Source organism: Diachasma alloeum, unplaced genomic scaffold (genome assembly GCF_001412515.2).
Source record: "Diachasma alloeum isolate Michigan unplaced genomic scaffold, Dall2.0 Dall_scaffold_00181, whole genome shotgun sequence".
Lineage (NCBI taxonomy): Eukaryota > Metazoa > Arthropoda > Insecta > Hymenoptera > Braconidae > Diachasma > Diachasma alloeum.
In genome coordinates, this window is record NW_021680347.1 from 856,137 (window position 1) to 875,101 (window position 18,965).

At 36.6% G+C, this 18,965-nt stretch overlaps 1 protein-coding gene across 1 annotated transcript in view; it reads right to left on the reverse strand.

Moving 5' to 3' along the window:
- Window positions 1–18,965, reverse strand: part of LOC107045959 — a 45,256-nt gene that overhangs the window by 6,019 nt on the left and 20,272 nt on the right. The window contains exons 14-28 of the mRNA XM_029126676.1: window positions 18,747–18,890; window positions 18,472–18,654; window positions 18,059–18,313; window positions 12,406–12,576; window positions 12,150–12,336; window positions 9,815–10,069; window positions 9,216–9,499; window positions 8,936–9,130; window positions 7,134–7,242; window positions 6,859–7,038; window positions 6,644–6,762; window positions 6,346–6,522; window positions 6,068–6,255; window positions 3,548–3,945; window positions 1,444–1,665 (exon numbers count right to left, since the gene is read on the reverse strand). Coding sequence (XP_028982509.1) covers window positions 1,444–1,665; window positions 3,548–3,945; window positions 6,068–6,255; window positions 6,346–6,522; window positions 6,644–6,762; window positions 6,859–7,038; window positions 7,134–7,242; window positions 8,936–9,130; window positions 9,216–9,499; window positions 9,815–10,069; window positions 12,150–12,336; window positions 12,406–12,576; window positions 18,059–18,313; window positions 18,472–18,654; window positions 18,747–18,890 — 3,067 coding nt within the window. The remainder of the gene's footprint in view (window positions 1–1,443; window positions 1,666–3,547; window positions 3,946–6,067; window positions 6,256–6,345; window positions 6,523–6,643; window positions 6,763–6,858; window positions 7,039–7,133; window positions 7,243–8,935; window positions 9,131–9,215; window positions 9,500–9,814; window positions 10,070–12,149; window positions 12,337–12,405; window positions 12,577–18,058; window positions 18,314–18,471; window positions 18,655–18,746; window positions 18,891–18,965) is intronic.

Sequence of the window (18,965 nt, forward strand, 5' to 3'; positions counted from 1 at the left end):
GAGAATACTGGGGGGGGGGGAATTCTCTACGCGTTTCGTGATCAATTTGCATTCTATGGGATAACTTATTGCTTATTTCTGTGGTGGGGGAAGGCGAAATGATGAAAATAAAATGGGAGAAATGATAAAGTAAATGAATAACTAACGAAAAAAAAAAAAATAGTGAAACGAAAAAATTTACACTCATTTATCTTCATTCATAGGCGCCGACTTATCTAATTTGCATTGTCATTTTTATTTATAATATTCAATGATTATTTATAACAATTGAGTTATCACTACGACGAATTTGTTTCAATTATTTATCAAGCTTATCACTCGCACCCTTCGGGGAAAACGAATCATCAGGCAAATTTATAACAATCTGCAAAGCACACAATTTTCACCTCCACTTATCTTATTATTATTCATTAATTTAAGTTTCATCTCTAAGATACCATAATTAATCTTCAAAATTTTAGGCATAACCAGGGGTGCTTCATAGGCCCTTCGAACTTTTTTTTTTCATTACTCTAATAGATAACAACAGATGCACAAATAAATACATGAACAATTTCACTAGAGCACAACTCGAGAACACATCTGGGGCTAGGGCCTTTGGAATATTTCAATCCCTCCAAAGTAGTATCATTCATCAATAATTTTTAAAAAGTATCAGACTTTTCAGTAAGGAGAGAATGAGGCAAATGGATGGTCTTGAATTTTTTTCTCAATTTACTAGTCCATTGAATTTTCTAATGACATGGGGTTACGCTTTGCAATGAGTCTAGGCCGAGCTCAATTCATGAATTTATTTCTGAGTTATCTGTAACTAAAAAAATCGAAGAATCCATTTTACTCTCCTCTCCGTTGAAGAACCCTCATCCAAGGAATCAAAATACTTTCAATTCCAAGATAATTCATTAATAAGGCTTCAAAGTGTTCGCAATTCAACGATAAATTGTTCATATATTTTCTAGAACCATTTGGGGAGGGTAAATAATATATATGGCGTGCGCGAGCAAGCGTGCAACAAATTTTAGACATATGTAGAAAAAAAAACCTACATATGTTTAGAATTTAATCCCGAGGGGAACCCGAGAAGTCGACGCCTATGACTCAGAATAAAACATGCAAATTATCTTGCTATCACGATTCATTATTTCATCATTTTTATCTTCTCATTGGAAATCCTGTATGTGGTAACACGGGACAAATGTTTTTATGCAGACTCTACATTAGCTAATTTACTTGTAATTCACCTACGCTCTACTTCATAATTAAAAGAACTATGCAAAAATAAATGAATCAGATAAAATAAAAAATAATGGATGAATAAATGAGGATAAATGGTTGAAAAAAAAGGGAGAAAAAAATGGTCAGTGCGTTAAAACTAAACCGCCAACTCATTAAACTTGTCTAACTGTTATCCAACTTTTTTAGGCAACTTTGTGCGCCTCTTACCGAGCTCCTTAACCATGGGTGGCTGATAATTCTCGGGTTGATGAGAGGATTGTATAAGTTTAGCTTGACTCCCAGTACTGCCAGCTGATATTGTTGAAGTTGTACTCAGCGTGAGATGATTTGGTGTTCTACCCAGATTTGTCTTCTTCTCGCTTAAAAATCCCTGTGAGTCCTCCTCACCTTCCGATTTCGTTCCTGAATCCATATCAACTTTTACTTCACCTAAAATAATTCATTAAAGAACACCAAACATACCACAAATACGTATTTCCGTTTTTTCTTTAGTAAAGAGGCGAAAAAAATGAAAATACTGTGAGATTAAAGTGACTCGATCAGTGCAGAAGAGTAGACTGATATGACAATTTTTATATAATCTTAAAAAATATTTTTCATCACTTGTACGTAAAGTGAAATTTTACGCACACTCCGCGTGCGCAAGATCCCACTGTCCACACATTGTTATGAAAAATCGGGTTCGACACTCGTGGGAAAAGTGTTCTTTTACGCAATCGATTCGAAATATCCTAATCAATAGTTGTTGAAAATTTTTTCGCTCAATCACATTGACTTTTGCCGCCTACTATGCCTCGCTCAATTCATTTCTATTTTTGTTTTTATTTATCACTTCTATTGTTTTTTTATTACTTTTTCGTCAAAATAAAACCAGAATTTTTTATTTTTGCAACACCAAAATAGGTCAGTATGCTAGAGGACCACGAATATTTAAATATTCATATTTTTTGTATTGCTTACGAATAGAAGCATTGTATTCGTCAAATCCGAAATTTCCAATTTTTTGTTTTGTCAGGATAACTAATTTTTGGCCTTAGGAGCCAGGAGGTTCGAATATGCGATTGGGAGCACGTCTAAAAAACTTCGCCATGAAACTTGGTTAAATCAACTTTGGGAAAGTTCACTTTTGGTTAATTTAACGTTTATCAAATTGAACTTTCATCAATAAAGCCTTGTTTGTGTATGGAATTCTAGAGTGTAGTTGTTTGTTTTGTTTAGGTTCCTTGTGAAAAGAATAATCGATATTTCTCATTTATTTCACTGAAATGGTATTTCCTGGAGAGGGAGAAATACTCTGCAGAATGTGAGAGGGATTGCTTCGAATTGTTGTCCTTTAAATGACTGATCATTTGTCAAATTTTGTTGCGTTGCGGATATGAATAGTTGTGTTATTTATTTCTTAATGCTTATGAATTTGTGTCAAATCACATGTTATTGAGACTCGATATTGTTTACTCTGGATATTATGTTTGCAAATTTAATATTGTGCCTCGTATTGTTTTTTTGATTTGTTATTTTTCTTCGTGGGTATTCATTGAAGTGTTCTTAATGCTCTATTCTTTTTTTTGCTTCATTTTCCTGGAATTTTTACAATTTTTTTCAAGTTTTTCGAAGTTCAAGTTGTTCAATTTTTTTTTCTTCAAGAATTTTTTTAGTTACTAAATTGTTTCAACAGTTTTTTCGCCGGAGCTTTTTTGACGAAGTTTTTTTAACGAACGTTTTTTAGATATAGACCCGTTTTTTGACGATAAGTGAAAAAATAATTGTTTGAATGAATCCAATGGTGATTAAAAATATTCATCCCAATACCATCTTGACCAAATTCGATTATGAAATTCATTGCATCATCTGTTATTGAAAAAATTTATTTTGAAACCAATTTTCAGGGAAAGATAAATAGTATATTTCATCATTTGTGATGAAAAATGGGCTTCGCCACTCGTGGGAAAGGTGTTCTTTGAGTCTTGGGAGAATAGCACTCGCCTTCGAGTGTTTTTTGAGACGTGGGAGGTGTGTACACTGAGAGAAAAACGAACAAGTATGGAAATAACTCCTGTTTGAGCCAACAAAATCATTAGTTGAAAATTACCAAAAATTGGAAACTTAAATTTGAGTGATTACAAAGCTTCCATTCGGAAGCAAAAACACAGTCAAATAATCAACTTCTTTAGTTGATCGGATCACCTTGAGTTTTTGTCTGTTCCAGTGCAAAAATGATTGATCAATGCCATGAATTGATGAATTTGCCGATGAAAAATCAATGATTTCTATATGATCATGAAATAACTAAATGAAAATGACATGTAAGCACCTGTTGTATCGCTGATGGTTTTACTCCGTGTACGAAATGACGTATGATGATGATGATGATGAAGTGGTGGATCCTCACCCTCTCTGTCCTCCGAGCTCTCGTGCTCCACTGATGCCTTTGATTGACTATGTTTTCTCCTCGAATTTAATGTATTTGACAACATCTGCTGCTTCACAGCCTTCTTCGACAATGTACCAGTATTACCATTACCATTCTGACCCTGACCCTGTAATTGTGACTTATCGAATTTCTCAACGTGTCCCGTCGACATTCTCGGCGCCATCGACATTGGTGGTTGGCTCATATTCTGCTTTGTCGATGGTATACTCATGTTTCTCACTGATTCACGAATAATCTGGCGAATTGTCTTCAGGAATGCATTTCTGAATTCCGTTGCGCTATTGCATGAATAACACGAGAATAATACCACAATTTACCCCTTCGTTACTCGCGTCAACTGCACCGCGCCGGTGAAATTCAATGTTTTAGTATATATTCGTTGTGAAAATGAAGAAATCGAATTTATTGAACTTCATATACTCATAGGTATTTTATAAATATTGATAATGGCTTAAAGAGAATTAAGAGAATGAAGAGTGAAGCATCAATGAATAATTTTTAATCTTCGATTAATTCTTTTTTTTTTACTTTTTAGAATAATCTGATTAAAATCTGTAATTGTTGAAAAATGAGGGGAGGGTTGTGAATTGATTTCCTAGAAAACTGAAAAAACTTCTTGAATTCTTCGGAAAATTTCACAGTTTTCCAGATAACCGTAGATCTTCAAAGTATTTTCTCGAATTATTTGGGAAACCGAAGATTTTTTATGAATTTTGTAGAGTTTAGAATATATGTATGAAAATGTGAGAAGTGAAGAATAATTTGGGAGTTAAATAAATTCAAAAATACTTTTTTTTTCTCATGGTCAACAATTAGGCAATTTAGATATGTTTTGATATAAAGATAACCTTCACACATAAAAAAACGAAAAATATGACGCAGAAAAAATTTTTGGGCATTTGAAGAATTTGAAAATACCGGGGATTTTTTTCAGCGACTAATTCACGTGACTCATTGACCAATCAGAACTGAAGATTAGCGGTCAGGCAGTTTCGAGATATATCGATATAAAACAACTTCACGTTTCTTTCATCTTTAGTAAATAGGAACTTCTGAAATAACTTATTAAAAAATATGGAAAAATTTGTATGCCTCACTGATTTTATCTAAAAAAAAAGCATATTTTACCATTTCTAACCACGGCCAAAGCCCCTGCACTGAGAGAAAAATTTTCTAACATGTAAACCTTATTTACTTGAGAGAAGTCAATCATTTTCAATAGCTTAAATCGCAGAATGTTCGCACTTTACGGACGGTAATAAATTCTCATTCATCGCTATCCTTCCGCGTTAGATCATGAATATATTACACATCGAAACATTCAAAGTGCATAAAAAAAATCATACAAATAATAAATACTTGAAGATTGACGATTCTTCTACGCGATTTGAGTGAATTCATTTGCGACAAAATCATACTAGAGTACAAGAACATTTTATCCCTAGATTGGTCACCCTATGAGGGAAACTCGGAGGAGGAGGAATGTAAGAAGGCTCAAACATGAGAGTTACAAGGGAGGTAAATGTAGGGATTAAACCATCAAGGTGAAGCCATGAGAATCAAATATGTATATTTTTCCTATATATCAGTATAAACTGATGATATATATATATATCAGTCAAAACATCCAACGTTGTATGGGACATTCTCAGAACATATCAATTGTTGATGTTGTATTTTTGTTTTGCTTTCTTTGTCTTCTTCCGCATGCAAAGTTACTATCGATAACATCATGTTTCGATACTTTCTGAGAATTCTAGGAGGTCGTACGAGAAAATACGCGTTTATTTTCACCGATCTGTTTTTTTTCTATGTGAAAAATAATAGACGTAAATGGGAATACGTAGTATACACCACAAATAAGTCGAATAAATTTATTTTTCTTTTACGTATTCGAAACGGTCTCATGAGTTGCTGATTTCATGATTTCATGAGATTTCAACTGATTTAATGCGATTTCAGTCCTGAGTGACACCGTGATTTCACAAATAAATGGCCCCTCCAGGATGAGACCTGTCTCGGGCCATGTGAGTTGAGATGCCTTGGAAAATTCAGCGATTGAAGAATAATTACTTGTCTCAAGTAAATATCTTTCAGAAATTGGAATTTTTTTTTCTCAGTGTGATGAAAGAAAATTCACACCTAGCGAACTAGAAATAAAAAATACGGCGCCGTGCCACGATGCGACTCATCGTTCAATGAAATATTTCATACGGTGTTGTCACATTTGTGGCTGCCGGGAGATCAGCGAGTCCACTCTACGAATGAATTGTGGCAACGGCGCGTTCAGCATACATTACGGCGCGGCGCCGCGATGCGAGTAACCACGTCGGCAGTTTCACGCGAGTAGCGAAGGATTAATCTGCCCTTAAAATCGACGTCTCAATTGTCGAAAATTACCTGTTCGATAAAACATACACCTTCTCAGAGCGTCTCTGTAATTGACTCCTCAGGTGAATCAATTCCCACAGGAAATGTGATTCCATGTCTTTAGCGGAGCTAGCACGAACCTGCACTTCGGTCACGGGTATTAGTACTTGATAACGAATTATTTCAACTTCGCTGGAATTTGTTTTTGTTGAAACACCCTGAAATTCAATTCCCCCCGATATTCAATAAAATTCGATTAAATTCGACTGATGGAGGAGAAAAGGCTGGAAATTGGTTTTTGTTTTTACCATTAATTTCTTCTTCTGCCTCAGACGCTCTTTGCACAGGAATACCACCGCCGATTTGAATACGAAACACATGGCATGTAGCTCGAGACCTTTTTTAATCTTTCCCAGGAAGTCGGAAATATTTAGCCATTCGACGCCACCGTAGTGGAGCAAATCGCCGGGACTCAAATCGATTGGCTGAAAATTGTATGAAGAGAAGAAATAATTGCATTTATTGATTCGTCTCATTCGCATTTCTCAGGAGAAGTTTATCAAGTGCTAATCCCTTTTTATTGGTTTTATCTTCGAATGCCATTACCTGCTTGCAAGATTTCTGATGTTGCCTGAATAAATGATCGAAAATTGCTCCGTACTCCTCATGAATTCTCTGCATTTCATTTATATGCTCAGCAACGTTTTCCATGCCCTTCAATGCCTCTGTAATAATTCAGACCATACGAGAATAGACGGTGAAATGAGCTGTATCGATTCATCAAATTTAATGATGCATATTCAAGGTAATGGGAAACATACCAATCAAATGTTGATGCTCGTCGCTACGCTCGTCCGTGAGATTCTTCAATTGTTGGAGAAGAAGTGGATATTTGAGTATCCTTTGAATGGGCTTTATCAGATAAGACTCTAGAGTTGAAGAGTGCTGCTGTCGGGGGTTCCTCGCTTGGAGGAATTCTTGCAATGCTTGATTTCCCTCATCTTGTTTTATATGAATGGAAAAGTACAAATTTTCAATTATTTTGGAAAAAAATTATTCGAGTGTCGGTTTATCTAAAAATGTGATTAATACTGACTCGGATGTAAAACTTTTTGGGCCTTCGAGTGACTGGCGCAGAACGAGCTATACAACTTGAAGTGATTCACGTAATATAAGAAGGCACTTCCAATGGAAAACAGGACACCCTGGATGATAATTAACATTTGCAATAAAGATGGGTTTCTGATTTTTTTTGTTCCTTTTTTCATTCTATAGAGGAGAGCGTAGTAAAATGAACCGTTTTGCATTGTCAATAACTTCACTGTTAGAAATTTTTTTTAATTTCATGGAAGATATTACAGTAAATCTCATGAGAGTAACATTAAATCGGATTTAGGGAAAAAATGGTTCTGAAATTTCAAGTTTTAAGTAGAATTCACGTGGATTCATGAGTTTTCAGTGGGAGTGAGATGGAAATTTCACAGCATGATTGAATTTTCAGTGGAACATAAATATTCAGAAACAAAATGATATGAATTTTTAATTTTTCTGAATTTTCACACACTAATTGTACTGAAAAATCAAGTATTTTATTGATTTCCAGATCATTTGAACAGAAAATCAATGAAATATTTGATTTTTCAATGACAAGATTTCCTAAAATTTCAGTGGAAGTCGGACACGATAAAAATTTCCAGAATTTGGTACAGAAAATGCAGATGAAAATTATTAACAGTGTTGAGTTGTAGAGTGAAATTCAATTATTTTGTTCACCTTTTGAAAAAGTCTTTTTAAGCTTTGGAACGAGGCAAAATTCCCCCAGCCCCCTCGCCGCCCAAGGATCATCTTGAAAAAAAATGTCCGCGTAGGTAATTTGAATTCACGATGATTATCGAGAAAGAAAATATCTTGAATTCAATACTATAGTATATTGTGTTACAAATACACAAAGTTCAAGGTTGTGTGTAAAGTAAATGCTGCTGAACTGCCCCGTAGGTGAGCTTTTCACGGTGATGAATGATGGTTTTGCCTCGTGTGATTACAACCGGCGTTGCCTTCGGTTCACACTCCCCAAGAATAGTAGATTGTGCACCAAGGGAAGAAAACGGGAAATTCCAACCCGTGTGTGGATTGTCGATAAACACGCAAGTTTTGATCTCCTGTTCATTTTTCTAGGTGCACATACTATTTTTCGTCATAACTCCGCGGTAACGTTCGATTGTTCTTCGAAAATGGAGGGAGGTACGTGGGTTATATCAATCCAAGGATTGTCGAAAATAACATAAATCCGAGGAATTAAATGAGCCACTTACCTTTCATCATTTGGGGAGGAAAATCGAACTTTCCGTGCCGTTGTGACGAAAAATCAATAGTGAAGCGGTAAAACGGTTCAAATGAGTTCAGTTCTTAACTAAATTTTCGAGGAATATCTCCGATTTTAAGGGAGATAACGAAATTTTCATAATAAACTTTTCTCTAGGCCGAATTGCGAGCTACAAAAAAGGTCATGACAAAGATGTTACCATCTCCCTTAGATTTCGAGATATTCATTAAAAACTGGTCAATAGTCAAAATCGACGTCAAAACCGTTTTTCCACTTCGCTACTGATATACGCGAAGCTTCGCCCTTTTCTAGTCTCCAAAAAGTTTCCAACATTCCTCGATTCATTCAGGAGCTGACGAAAGCTTTTAAAAGAGTCATTTTCATGACGAAAAGAAAATACCACGAAACACTAATTTCGAAAAAATTAACTTTTGTCGGTGAGGGTTACTGGACAATTTTCTGCTTTAAAAATCTTCAAATGAGATGCACGGTCAACAAAATGGTATTATTGAGCCTGAAGTTATTACAGTCCAAAACGTCCATTTCACTTCTCTGCTTATTCTATCAAAAACTACCTTAAATTGACTTGAATGCTCAAAGTTGTTAAAATCAGCCTCCATTTCAATGGCATGATCGAGATTCTGTAAAAATTGCCTCTGAAACGTCACAATTTCCTGAATATTGCCGAATAGTGCATTGACCTCAGCATTCGACAGGAATGTTTCCCGCTTCAACGGCTCCAAATAATTCTCCAATAAATTATTTAAATTCTGAAAATTCCAGGGGCAACGTGAATATTGCTGAGCAAAAGCTCCCTAAAAATTAATTAAAATCCAGCCATCTCTACCAACTGACCTTTACGTATGTCCGCTCTGTTTCAATGAGTTCACATATGACTTTTTTAAGCTTTTCAGCATCAGTGAGCTGCCTGCTCGGTGTCAATACTTGCGAGTGTGAGCTCACTACACTTCCAGTTGGACTAGATTTTCTAGTATCACCGGGTGAACGACAAATACCAGTTACTTGTTCAGCAGTCTTGAGAAGATTTTCAATCTCAAATGAATTGGTGCGCGATGTTTGCTTTCCATTATCAAGGTGTGAACCTGGGATTATACACTCTTGCATTATACCTTCTTTGCCTATAGTTTGAAAGAACATCAATGCATCACCTTTAAACATTTTCTTTCGTATTTTATTTTTCTTTAATTCTCATTGCTTTCTTTTCACAATGAAATATACACAGGGGGATGGAGCAGCAAGGACTATTTGTTGTCCGCTCCTCATTATCATTAATTCAAAAAAAGTAACTGAAGGGGTTGAGGTGACTAATGAGATCGTTACAAAGTGCAAGGCAAAATGAAAAAAACTTTCGAGGAGATGAGATGGAGGAGAAGAAATGAGCAATGGGATGGGAATGAAAATACAGAGCTAAATTTTGCTGATAAATTACTCACTACGTCCTGGCGCTGGTACAATGAGTCCAGATATCATTTCTTCGCTTATTACGGGTGGATCTGTTGGTGGAGGTGGGCATACCAGGCTATCTATATCATCCATTACCCTCATCAGATCTGGAGGTTCTGTTCTTGATGAGCGCATCATCATACATAAAGCAAGCTCTTCCTGAAGGACACTCTCGAGATACATCATATCGAGATCACTAACGATAGCACCGTTTATCACCATAATCTCGTCTCCCTTTATGATACCTAATACAATAACAATCACATTATTGAAGAAACGATAGATGAGCAGGTAAAAAAAGTCGATGCTGGCGATTTTCGTCTCAATTTTTTTTCTGAAAAGATGGCGATTAGACACAATTTTTGAAAAAAGAACAACTGAAAAATATGGATAATGGAGGGAATTATAGTTCTTTTTTAATTGTTAGTTTTTGTCCAAAAAAATTGGCCCCAATATCTTGCAGGATCAAACGATCAAATCGCCCTTTCGTACACTTAAAGAACATGAAAAACCCTTAAAAATGAGATGTCATATATAACATTATCTTCAATTTCACGGAGTTTATGCGAGAAAACGTTTTATTTAGCCGTTAATTACTCAAAAAGCTATCTTTTAAAAAATCTGCAATTTTCATAAAAAATTGTGAATAAAACGTCAAGAATTTTTACGCCAATTAGAGTTTGTCTTTCACCGTAGTTCGGCGGCTACTAATTTTTTCATTGAGACGAATCTTGAAAATGACCGGTAATCATTATTATTCATGCAATTATCGCCCAAATAAGTGACTGTTCAATTAAATATTAGCAAATGGTGGAGATTAAACTCATTATATCTTTTATTATTCATCTTCAGTATGATTTTTTTGAGTGAAAAATTGAAAAAATTTCTCTTCTCGTATGCCCATTCGGGTCTTTACGATTTGTTCCCTTCCCACCCCCCAACCCCCTGTACCGTATTCGCCGAAGGACAAGGGAAAACCTCATTTTTGAGGGAAAAACCTGCCCAGGTACAGTCGTCTCTTGCAAGACTCCCACTCGACAATGAAACCGTGAGATTTAGAGTGTCACAAATTTTGCCCCCCCCCCCCCCCCCCCCCCCCCCCCCCCCCCCCCCCCCCCCCCCCCCCCCCCCCCCCCCCCCCCCCCCCCCCCCCCCCCCCNCCCCCCCCCCCAGCCGGGAATCGAACCCGGGTCTCCCGCATGCCAATCCCACACTTTAATCACACAGCCACCGCCGTCGGTGAGTGAAAGATTATTATTTCTCTAATTATACAATGAGAATACATTTTTCGAAAAGCTTTTTTTCGTTGGTAATCAAGAATTTAATTGAATTGATACAATTCTAATTATTCAATTGAATGTTAGTTCATTTGAGGAATAATTGTATGAATAATAGCGATTTTCGATGATTTTCAATACTTGTTCCACTGAAAAAAATTATATCCGGCGAACTACTGCAGAAGACAAACTCTAATTGACACCAAAATTCTTGACATTTTATTGACAATTTTTGGTGAAAATTTCAGATTTTTTTTTAAATTGCTTTTTTTTAATTAACGATATAAAAAAATGATTTCTCATTTGATAGCTTGAAACCCCGCAGAAATATTGAGGCCAATTTGGACAAATAATTTTTGTTTTTACAAAAATTTGCCATTTTCAAAAAATCATAACTGCCTCAATCATCAATATTTTTCAATTTTTCTTTTTCAAAAATCGTTGTCTAATCGCCATCTTTTCAGAAAGAAATGGAGACAAAAATCCGCAGCATCGACTTTTTTGGCCTGCTGATTTGGCGTAAATTTTGATTCATATCTCAGATATGAATTAAGTGATTGACATCCCCTTCCCTTGCCCATAATCAACCGAATGTAAATATTCTCGTGACGAGAAATAAATGTGCATCAAAGTGAGTCCAAAGTCGTGTTCACATCAACCCAATCCCTTTATCTTTACTACTTCATTATACCGCTAAGTACGACCCTGAGGTGCATGAGAGATATTTTTTTTTATTATCAATAGACCATCGGAGCGCGCATAGCGCAACCTTTGCTTGACCATCGATGAGTAAACGATGAGAAATCAATAGATTCTAAAATACCGTTTTCTTCATTATTTTCTATCTAGAATACGCGCTCCGTCCTTGTAAATCCACGACTCCGACATTTTTTTTTCATTTTATCCTTCGTGAATTATTGTTATTTTTAAACTATGTACGCGAGCCTGAGTCTTCTTCCAGAGTTTTGGTCAGGAAGGGAAAAGAAATATCTGTGGAAATGTTTTTATTTTTCCATTCCTTCTATTGCTTGGGTCTTTAAATATTTACCATTCTGCATCGCCACACTTTTATCCTCAACCCGGCTGACGTAACAGCACAACTCATCCTGTCGATCTGAGTTCTCAATCAGTTCTGCCTCAACGGAGAAGCCCCACATCTGGTCAAGGGTATTACGCTGTAGTTCCACTTGATAAAGTATTTTAGCGCATACCTCCACCATCTCGTGGGTGTGCAACTGAAATTATTTCGACGATATTTTGTATTTGACAATCTGTCAGTGGCAAGTTGTCTCGCATTTACTTACATAAGTCTCTATTCCATCATTTCTATGAGGCACAAAATAATTATGATCCTCCATATCACGACGTTTCTTCACTCTGACAAAGTGCTCCATTGGATTGAGGCCCTTTCTACTACATGCACTCGCTAAGAATTCTTCTACTGTCATACTTTCACGTAAATATACGGAAACAAGCTGAAAGGGAGAGAATGAACATTTAATTCATTTTATTTATATGAATTGGCTAAGAATCGATGAGGAGGGGTCGTGTTTACAGATGTGAGTGAGAAAATTAACGGTCAAAGGACCGTCAATGCCCACCGTCACGACCGGTAATTATCGCGCCGAGAATCTGACCATATCTGGTCAGAAAAAAATGGCAATTGGCCGTAAGCATGAAATGACAGAATAACTTTTGACCCTCAATTTTCGAGTACTAGTTCAACGACTTCGACACTATTAGAAATTTTTAGCTGAAATTTCCAGTACACTTTTCCAATATTTTTATCCCATTCAAGTTCCACTGAAATTTCAAGGAATTTCCGAACTGAAAACTCTGAATTTCGGGAAAAAATCAATGACTACTGTAAATTTTAGTTCAATTATTCCCTGAAAATTAATAGAAAACTGGAAAAATTGCGATAAACATATTCTTGAATTTTCAATTATTTTAAAATTCAGGGTAATTTGGCACTGAATGTTGATGTTTTCATTGACAATTCAAATAACTTGAAGAATTCTCGTCTTCATGCTTCTCAAAATTTTGGAGTTTTGCTAAATTTTCAGTGAAATCTGAAATTTCTTAATTTTTCCCCTTAAATTCCATTCCGTAACACTGTCCTGAAAATTACTAGTCAACTGTCCATGAAATTTCATTTTTTTCAACTGTATCACCGAGAACGGAAACATTAATAATAACTAAAAAACAAAATACTGAATGATAATAATTAATGGATAAAATAATAAATGATAATTCAATTCTATTAAAAAGTTTTTCGATCGAACCCTTAAAACATGACCCAGAAGATGAGCGAAAGGGAAAATGACGGTAATTCCACATCCCTAGTCGGTTGCTGTATAGTTATAAAAGGCTTTCAATATTTTATTGATTTTATTTATTTAAATTAGTTGAGAATGAACGAGGGGTCGTGTTGATTTATAGTTACGGAGGGTTTTCATACGCTGATAGTTCGATGGTAAATAAATCACACCTCGTAATTAATGCTACAATTGAATCGAAGTCTAATTAATGCCTACAGTGCACCAAACGTGCGTGATACGGGCTGAAGGAAGCAATGTTACCAAAGGGGCTTCGGCATCGATTACCTCGGTGTTATCAGTGAAGTTTGTATTGCAGTCTATTTCATAAAGCACAGACGGAATTTGTCAGACCCTTGTTCCATAAATAAGGTGCAAGGCTATCACCACTGATGTTTTTCTCGCTGTGTCGTATCATGCGATCATGCATCTCTCATGATTTGGCCTCTTTCTAGTATTCCGTCTATGAAATTTTTAACTACTCTCCAGGTTTATCATTCGTGAAACAGTGTTTGATGAGAAAAATTCTCTCAACGTCTTTAATAATGGGATTCAAGTTAATTTCTCCATTTTTGCGTGAATTTTTTATTTCACCATTCATCTCTCGCGTCTCTTCGTGTGTCCACGAGCGTCAGAAGCGCACCACTATCATCACGGAATTTTTGCTGTATTTTATGGGACGGGAGCGTTCATCTCATACCACTCAATTTCCTCGTATTTCTTTCCAACTCATTTTCAACAATTCAATTAAAAAAATACTCCAGAAGTGGTTAATAATGAACTCCGAGTTAATCTGCCTATTTTCTGAACCCACGTTCATTTCATCATTTATTATGTCTTCGTGTGTACGCACGAAAAAAATTAATAGAAAAACCTAGCGAATTTGCTAGACAATTCTGTTGGATTTCTATTCGTTTTTGGCCGATTTTATTAAAATGTTTGATAGAAAATATTCTGTAGAAAAATTCAATAAAATTCCATTTTTCTATACAACTCATTTTATTGCAATATTTTCTACAAAATTTCCCCGGTGCAAATTTTCCAAGTTTTTTTGTTTTATGTTCTTGATGAAAAGAAAAGAACAATAAAATGAAAAAAATTTTTGGAAAATTGAGCCGAGGAAATTCTATAGAAAATATCTCAGTAGAATAAATTGCGTCGAAAAATCTAATTCTATTGACTTGTTCTAAGAATATTTTCTATTGAACATTTCATTAGAATCGGCCAAAAACTAATATAACTTTCAATAGAAATCCAATAGAATTGTCCAGCGAATTCGCTAGAATTTTTTATTAAATTTTTTCATGCGTGTGCACTCTACACTCAATGAGATTCTTCAATTGCCTCCCTTTGATTGAAAGGAATGGATGAGTTGATCAAACTCATTAACCAAACAAGGCAATTTAACATCAATATCACTAGTTTGTTTGCCGCTCCTCTGTGACGTGATCATACACGTCATATAATTAAGTCTCTTCACATCTCTAACCATCCTTGACGCTTAAAAAACTTTATAATAATCGAATTCGAGTTGTTCCAAAATCATTATTCATTTTATTAACTTCTCAATCCGAAGGAAGTTATTGTAATGACTCTGAAAATCGAATGTGGAATTTCCATGATTTCTCCACATTTCTTGGCCCCTAGAATCATCCTCATACGTTTTTGAAGACATGTCTGTATGTGTGTGTGTATGTATGTACGTATGTGATCAAAATTTTGTCGAACGATTTCGTCTGAAGGAATGAACCGATTCAAAAAAAAATTTTTTCCGTACTGACCTTCACTTTTCCTCGTCCGAGGATTGGTATTGGTCCTTCCCCAATCTCGTAAAAGTGACAATCACTACGGAAATACAATAGAGGCTTCGTATAAGAACCTTAGGGACAATAGGAGAGTGGAATTCCGGGAACCCCTAGACCCCCGCTACGCGCACCCATAGAGAGGAGAAAAATAGGGATCAGCGGGTTTCCAATAACATACCTCGCTGGTTGCGCTCGAATTCAATGAAATAGTCATTTTTACTGAATGAATATCGATATAACTAATCAATTTATCAATTTATTTATGTGTTTAATACTTTGAATTTGTATCGTCCACGTTCCCTTTTCTCTCTAAACATAACTCCGCTAGATAGAATGGCAGCTGATGTTGGGGGATTGTTGTCAGTCGAGAATAATCACAGACGAAAAATTATGATTTTTCGATGGGAAAAGTGAAAAAAAAATCGATGTATATTTTCATTACTTGAAAAAAAAGTAGTGTGACACCCCCTTATGGGGCTGCCCACGAGACTAAACCGAGACTAAACTTTGGAGAGACCGTCTCGCTCCGAAAAAACCTGAAACTTTTTGGGACTGTCTTAGTCGCGAAAGGCATCGTATCGCCTCCTCCAGTGATGACCACAAAAAAAATTATCTCGTCACAGTCTCCACTTTTTCGGGTTTTTTAGGTTCAAAGTCTCGGTTTGAGAGTCTCGGTCTCGGTCTCAAACGAATAAGAATGAGAAAAAGTGCAGATTGTGACGAGATAATTTTTTTTGTGGTCATCACTGGAAGAGACGATACGATGCCTTTCCCGACTAAAGCAGTCCCAAAAAGTTTCATGTTTTTTTGGAGCGACACGGTCCCTCCAACGTGAGGTCTCGGTTTAGTCTCGTGGGCAGCCCTACCCCCTTACGGTCATTAGACCCTCATGATCACTTCGTTCGTCCCTCCCGTCTGCCTCTTAACACCGTTTGATCCTTATAACTACTCTCTTCCCGTTGAAAAATGACTGGGGCCATAGGTATCTTATAAGAAGCCCACGAAACATAAACATTCGGGAGGCGATAAAAGTGCCGAGAGTGGGGGTAGGCCTCGAGCGCTTGGAGTGCGAGGTATCTTATAGAGAGGTATCTTATACGAAGCCTCTACTGTAGCTATTTTCGTCACAAGTATGGTTGCATTCCTCGGCTTTGCCTCGGCCTGCAACCCTCACACTCGTCAGAAAAGTTTTTCGACCGAGTAACGAACATAATTTTTCTTCACAATGTCCGTAAATGGCGTTTGACGGACACGAAGTGTCCGTACAACAGTGAGATGAAAAATATCGTTCACTACAGAAATATCGCCAACTCCACGCGAGTAAACAACCCCACGGCACTCGTCCTAAAATATACTATTTCAATCGATGCGTGTTAATGTGACTTAGAAGTGATTACGTTATGAAAGCGATCGGCTATCGCTTATCGTTATGTAGTGAGCGTCTTTGTGGCACATTTGTGAAAAAATCGAAAAAAATGAGTTTTCTTTGAAAATTCAACAATTTTCCCGAGAATAATGATAGGTTTTGATTTTTTTAGTACAGTGAGAGAAAAACAAACACGTCAAACAAATCTTGTTTGGACCAACAACATCGCTAGTTGAAAATTGCCAAAGAAGAATTTGTTTTGTTCGAATTTGAAAGTCTCAAACATGAATAATTGTTCTGCTTTCGACGGCAATTAAATATGTGGCTCAAGAGGCGGATAATTCACACGAGACGGTGCCCTTTCAGGATGAAAATATCTCATATAGAGGGAAATTTATCAACAAATATTTTATCCCTAAGTTACAAGATTGCTATCATATCATTATTATTGTTTCATTTAAGGGTTCATTTCTTGTCTGTGATTATTAGACAGCCAAAACGAAAAACTAATATCCCTTGTTTCGTATAAAACAATGATTTTCGGGAGCAAAATACGTATGGGAGTATCAAATAACGAAGGAGTAATGTGGCATTTCTTGCGTGTACAGAGAATGCAATTTTTTTTTAAGGATGTTCGACACCCTTTTAGCCAAAATTGACGTTGTTTTCATTTTTCTGGCAAATTATCGATGGGAGTGACGTGAAAAAATATAACGATTTTGTGGTTTGTCATTCTTTAATGGCTCACGAAGTTGCGTAGTGGTGCGATAATTTTCATGCGTTTTTTCTACAGTTTTGTGATTCTTTTTAAAAGTTTAGAGAAAACGCAGGAAAATGTTCGCACCACCTTAAAATTTCGTCAGTCATTAAATAATGACAAAACGCAAAAACGGTATATTTTTTCACGTCAATTCCATCATAAGTTGGCCAGAAAAATTTAAAAAACGTGAATTTTGGCAGAAAGGGTGTAGAACATCCTTAACTAGTAAATCTATTTTTGCGAGAAAAATTTTTCATTCCGGTGCACTCTTTGCATGTTTGGCACAAAAAAACCCTTTTTTGATCATTTTCAAAAAACTATTTTCTTGGCACAAGTAAGACTTGTTTGAGAACTTTGTCGTTTTTTTCTCAGTGTACGGTCAATGCATCTACAGATAATTCGATTTCGATTGGATTCTGATCAAAATCGCCTCAGCCGTTTTCGTGTTATCCGGATGGAAATGTCAAAATTTGCGTTTTTTCTTTCTACTAAGCAGCAAAAATGGGAATTCTTCGGGAAGTTATTGGTTCGACCACTAATGAGTCACGTCCACTTCAACTCACCCGCAATGGAAGCGAGGGACCAACAACCCACTCGAATTTTCTTTTATCATTTGCTTCGTCGGCACACAATGGTCACTGACCATTCCCTCCTTTAATCACTTCTCTTTGATTAAAAGTAATGAGTAGATGAGTTGATCAAACTTACTTGATTCTCGGGTACAGAAACTTTGACACTCTTCTCGTCGTCCCTTGAGGAGATCTGGAGTGATCTACGACTGGAGCCGCTGTTGGATCTCGACAAGAGTGGTGGCCTCCTCTTTGTGGCACCACGACCGGCCAGCAAATTGTTGAGCAAGGACGGGCTACGTGCACAGATGAATGCGTGGAAAGATGATACCGTGAATACACCGAGTTTGTTTAGGGTCTGCTTCGTAGCACGAGACACGTGGGTCAACAGACTCTGTGAAAAAGCATTCACGAGATTCATGATCAGAGGGATTTTCGTGGTGATATGTGGGCAGGGCTTTAAAAATTTCCCAGCAGAAGGAAAAATCAATATTCAGTGATAAAATCGTAATTTGAATTCCTAGCTATTCGATGAATTCATTTCCATTGTACCTTGGGATTTGGCAATTCACCACTCTGCAAACTCGCCATGTAACAGCGTAGCCGGAATTGTTCGCAGTGCAGCCGTTCAAGATTTTCCTCCCACTGGACAATCTGATTATTAATTTCCTGTTTTGTTTCGACATCGGAAACAACGGACTGCTGGAGATCAGCCATGTGTTTCAATTTGTAATCCTGAAAGGATTTTTGAAGAATCAACAAGAGATAAAACTTTGACATCTTTCCCCAAAATCGATTGGGATTTTACAACGGATTTATTGACTAACCGATTCAATAGCCTTTTCCAAACGGAATATCTCCTCCTGGAGAAGATGGAGGGTACCGGTTTTGCCACGATGTCTCGCGAATGCAGCGGCACACGCCGAGTGAATACTATTCACCCAATTCTCAAGTTCAACTTGACATGGCGCCTGGGAGGAGCGAAAAAAAAGGGGGAATGAAAACACAATGGTCCTTATAAGCAACGCAGATTCGATGGTTCATTG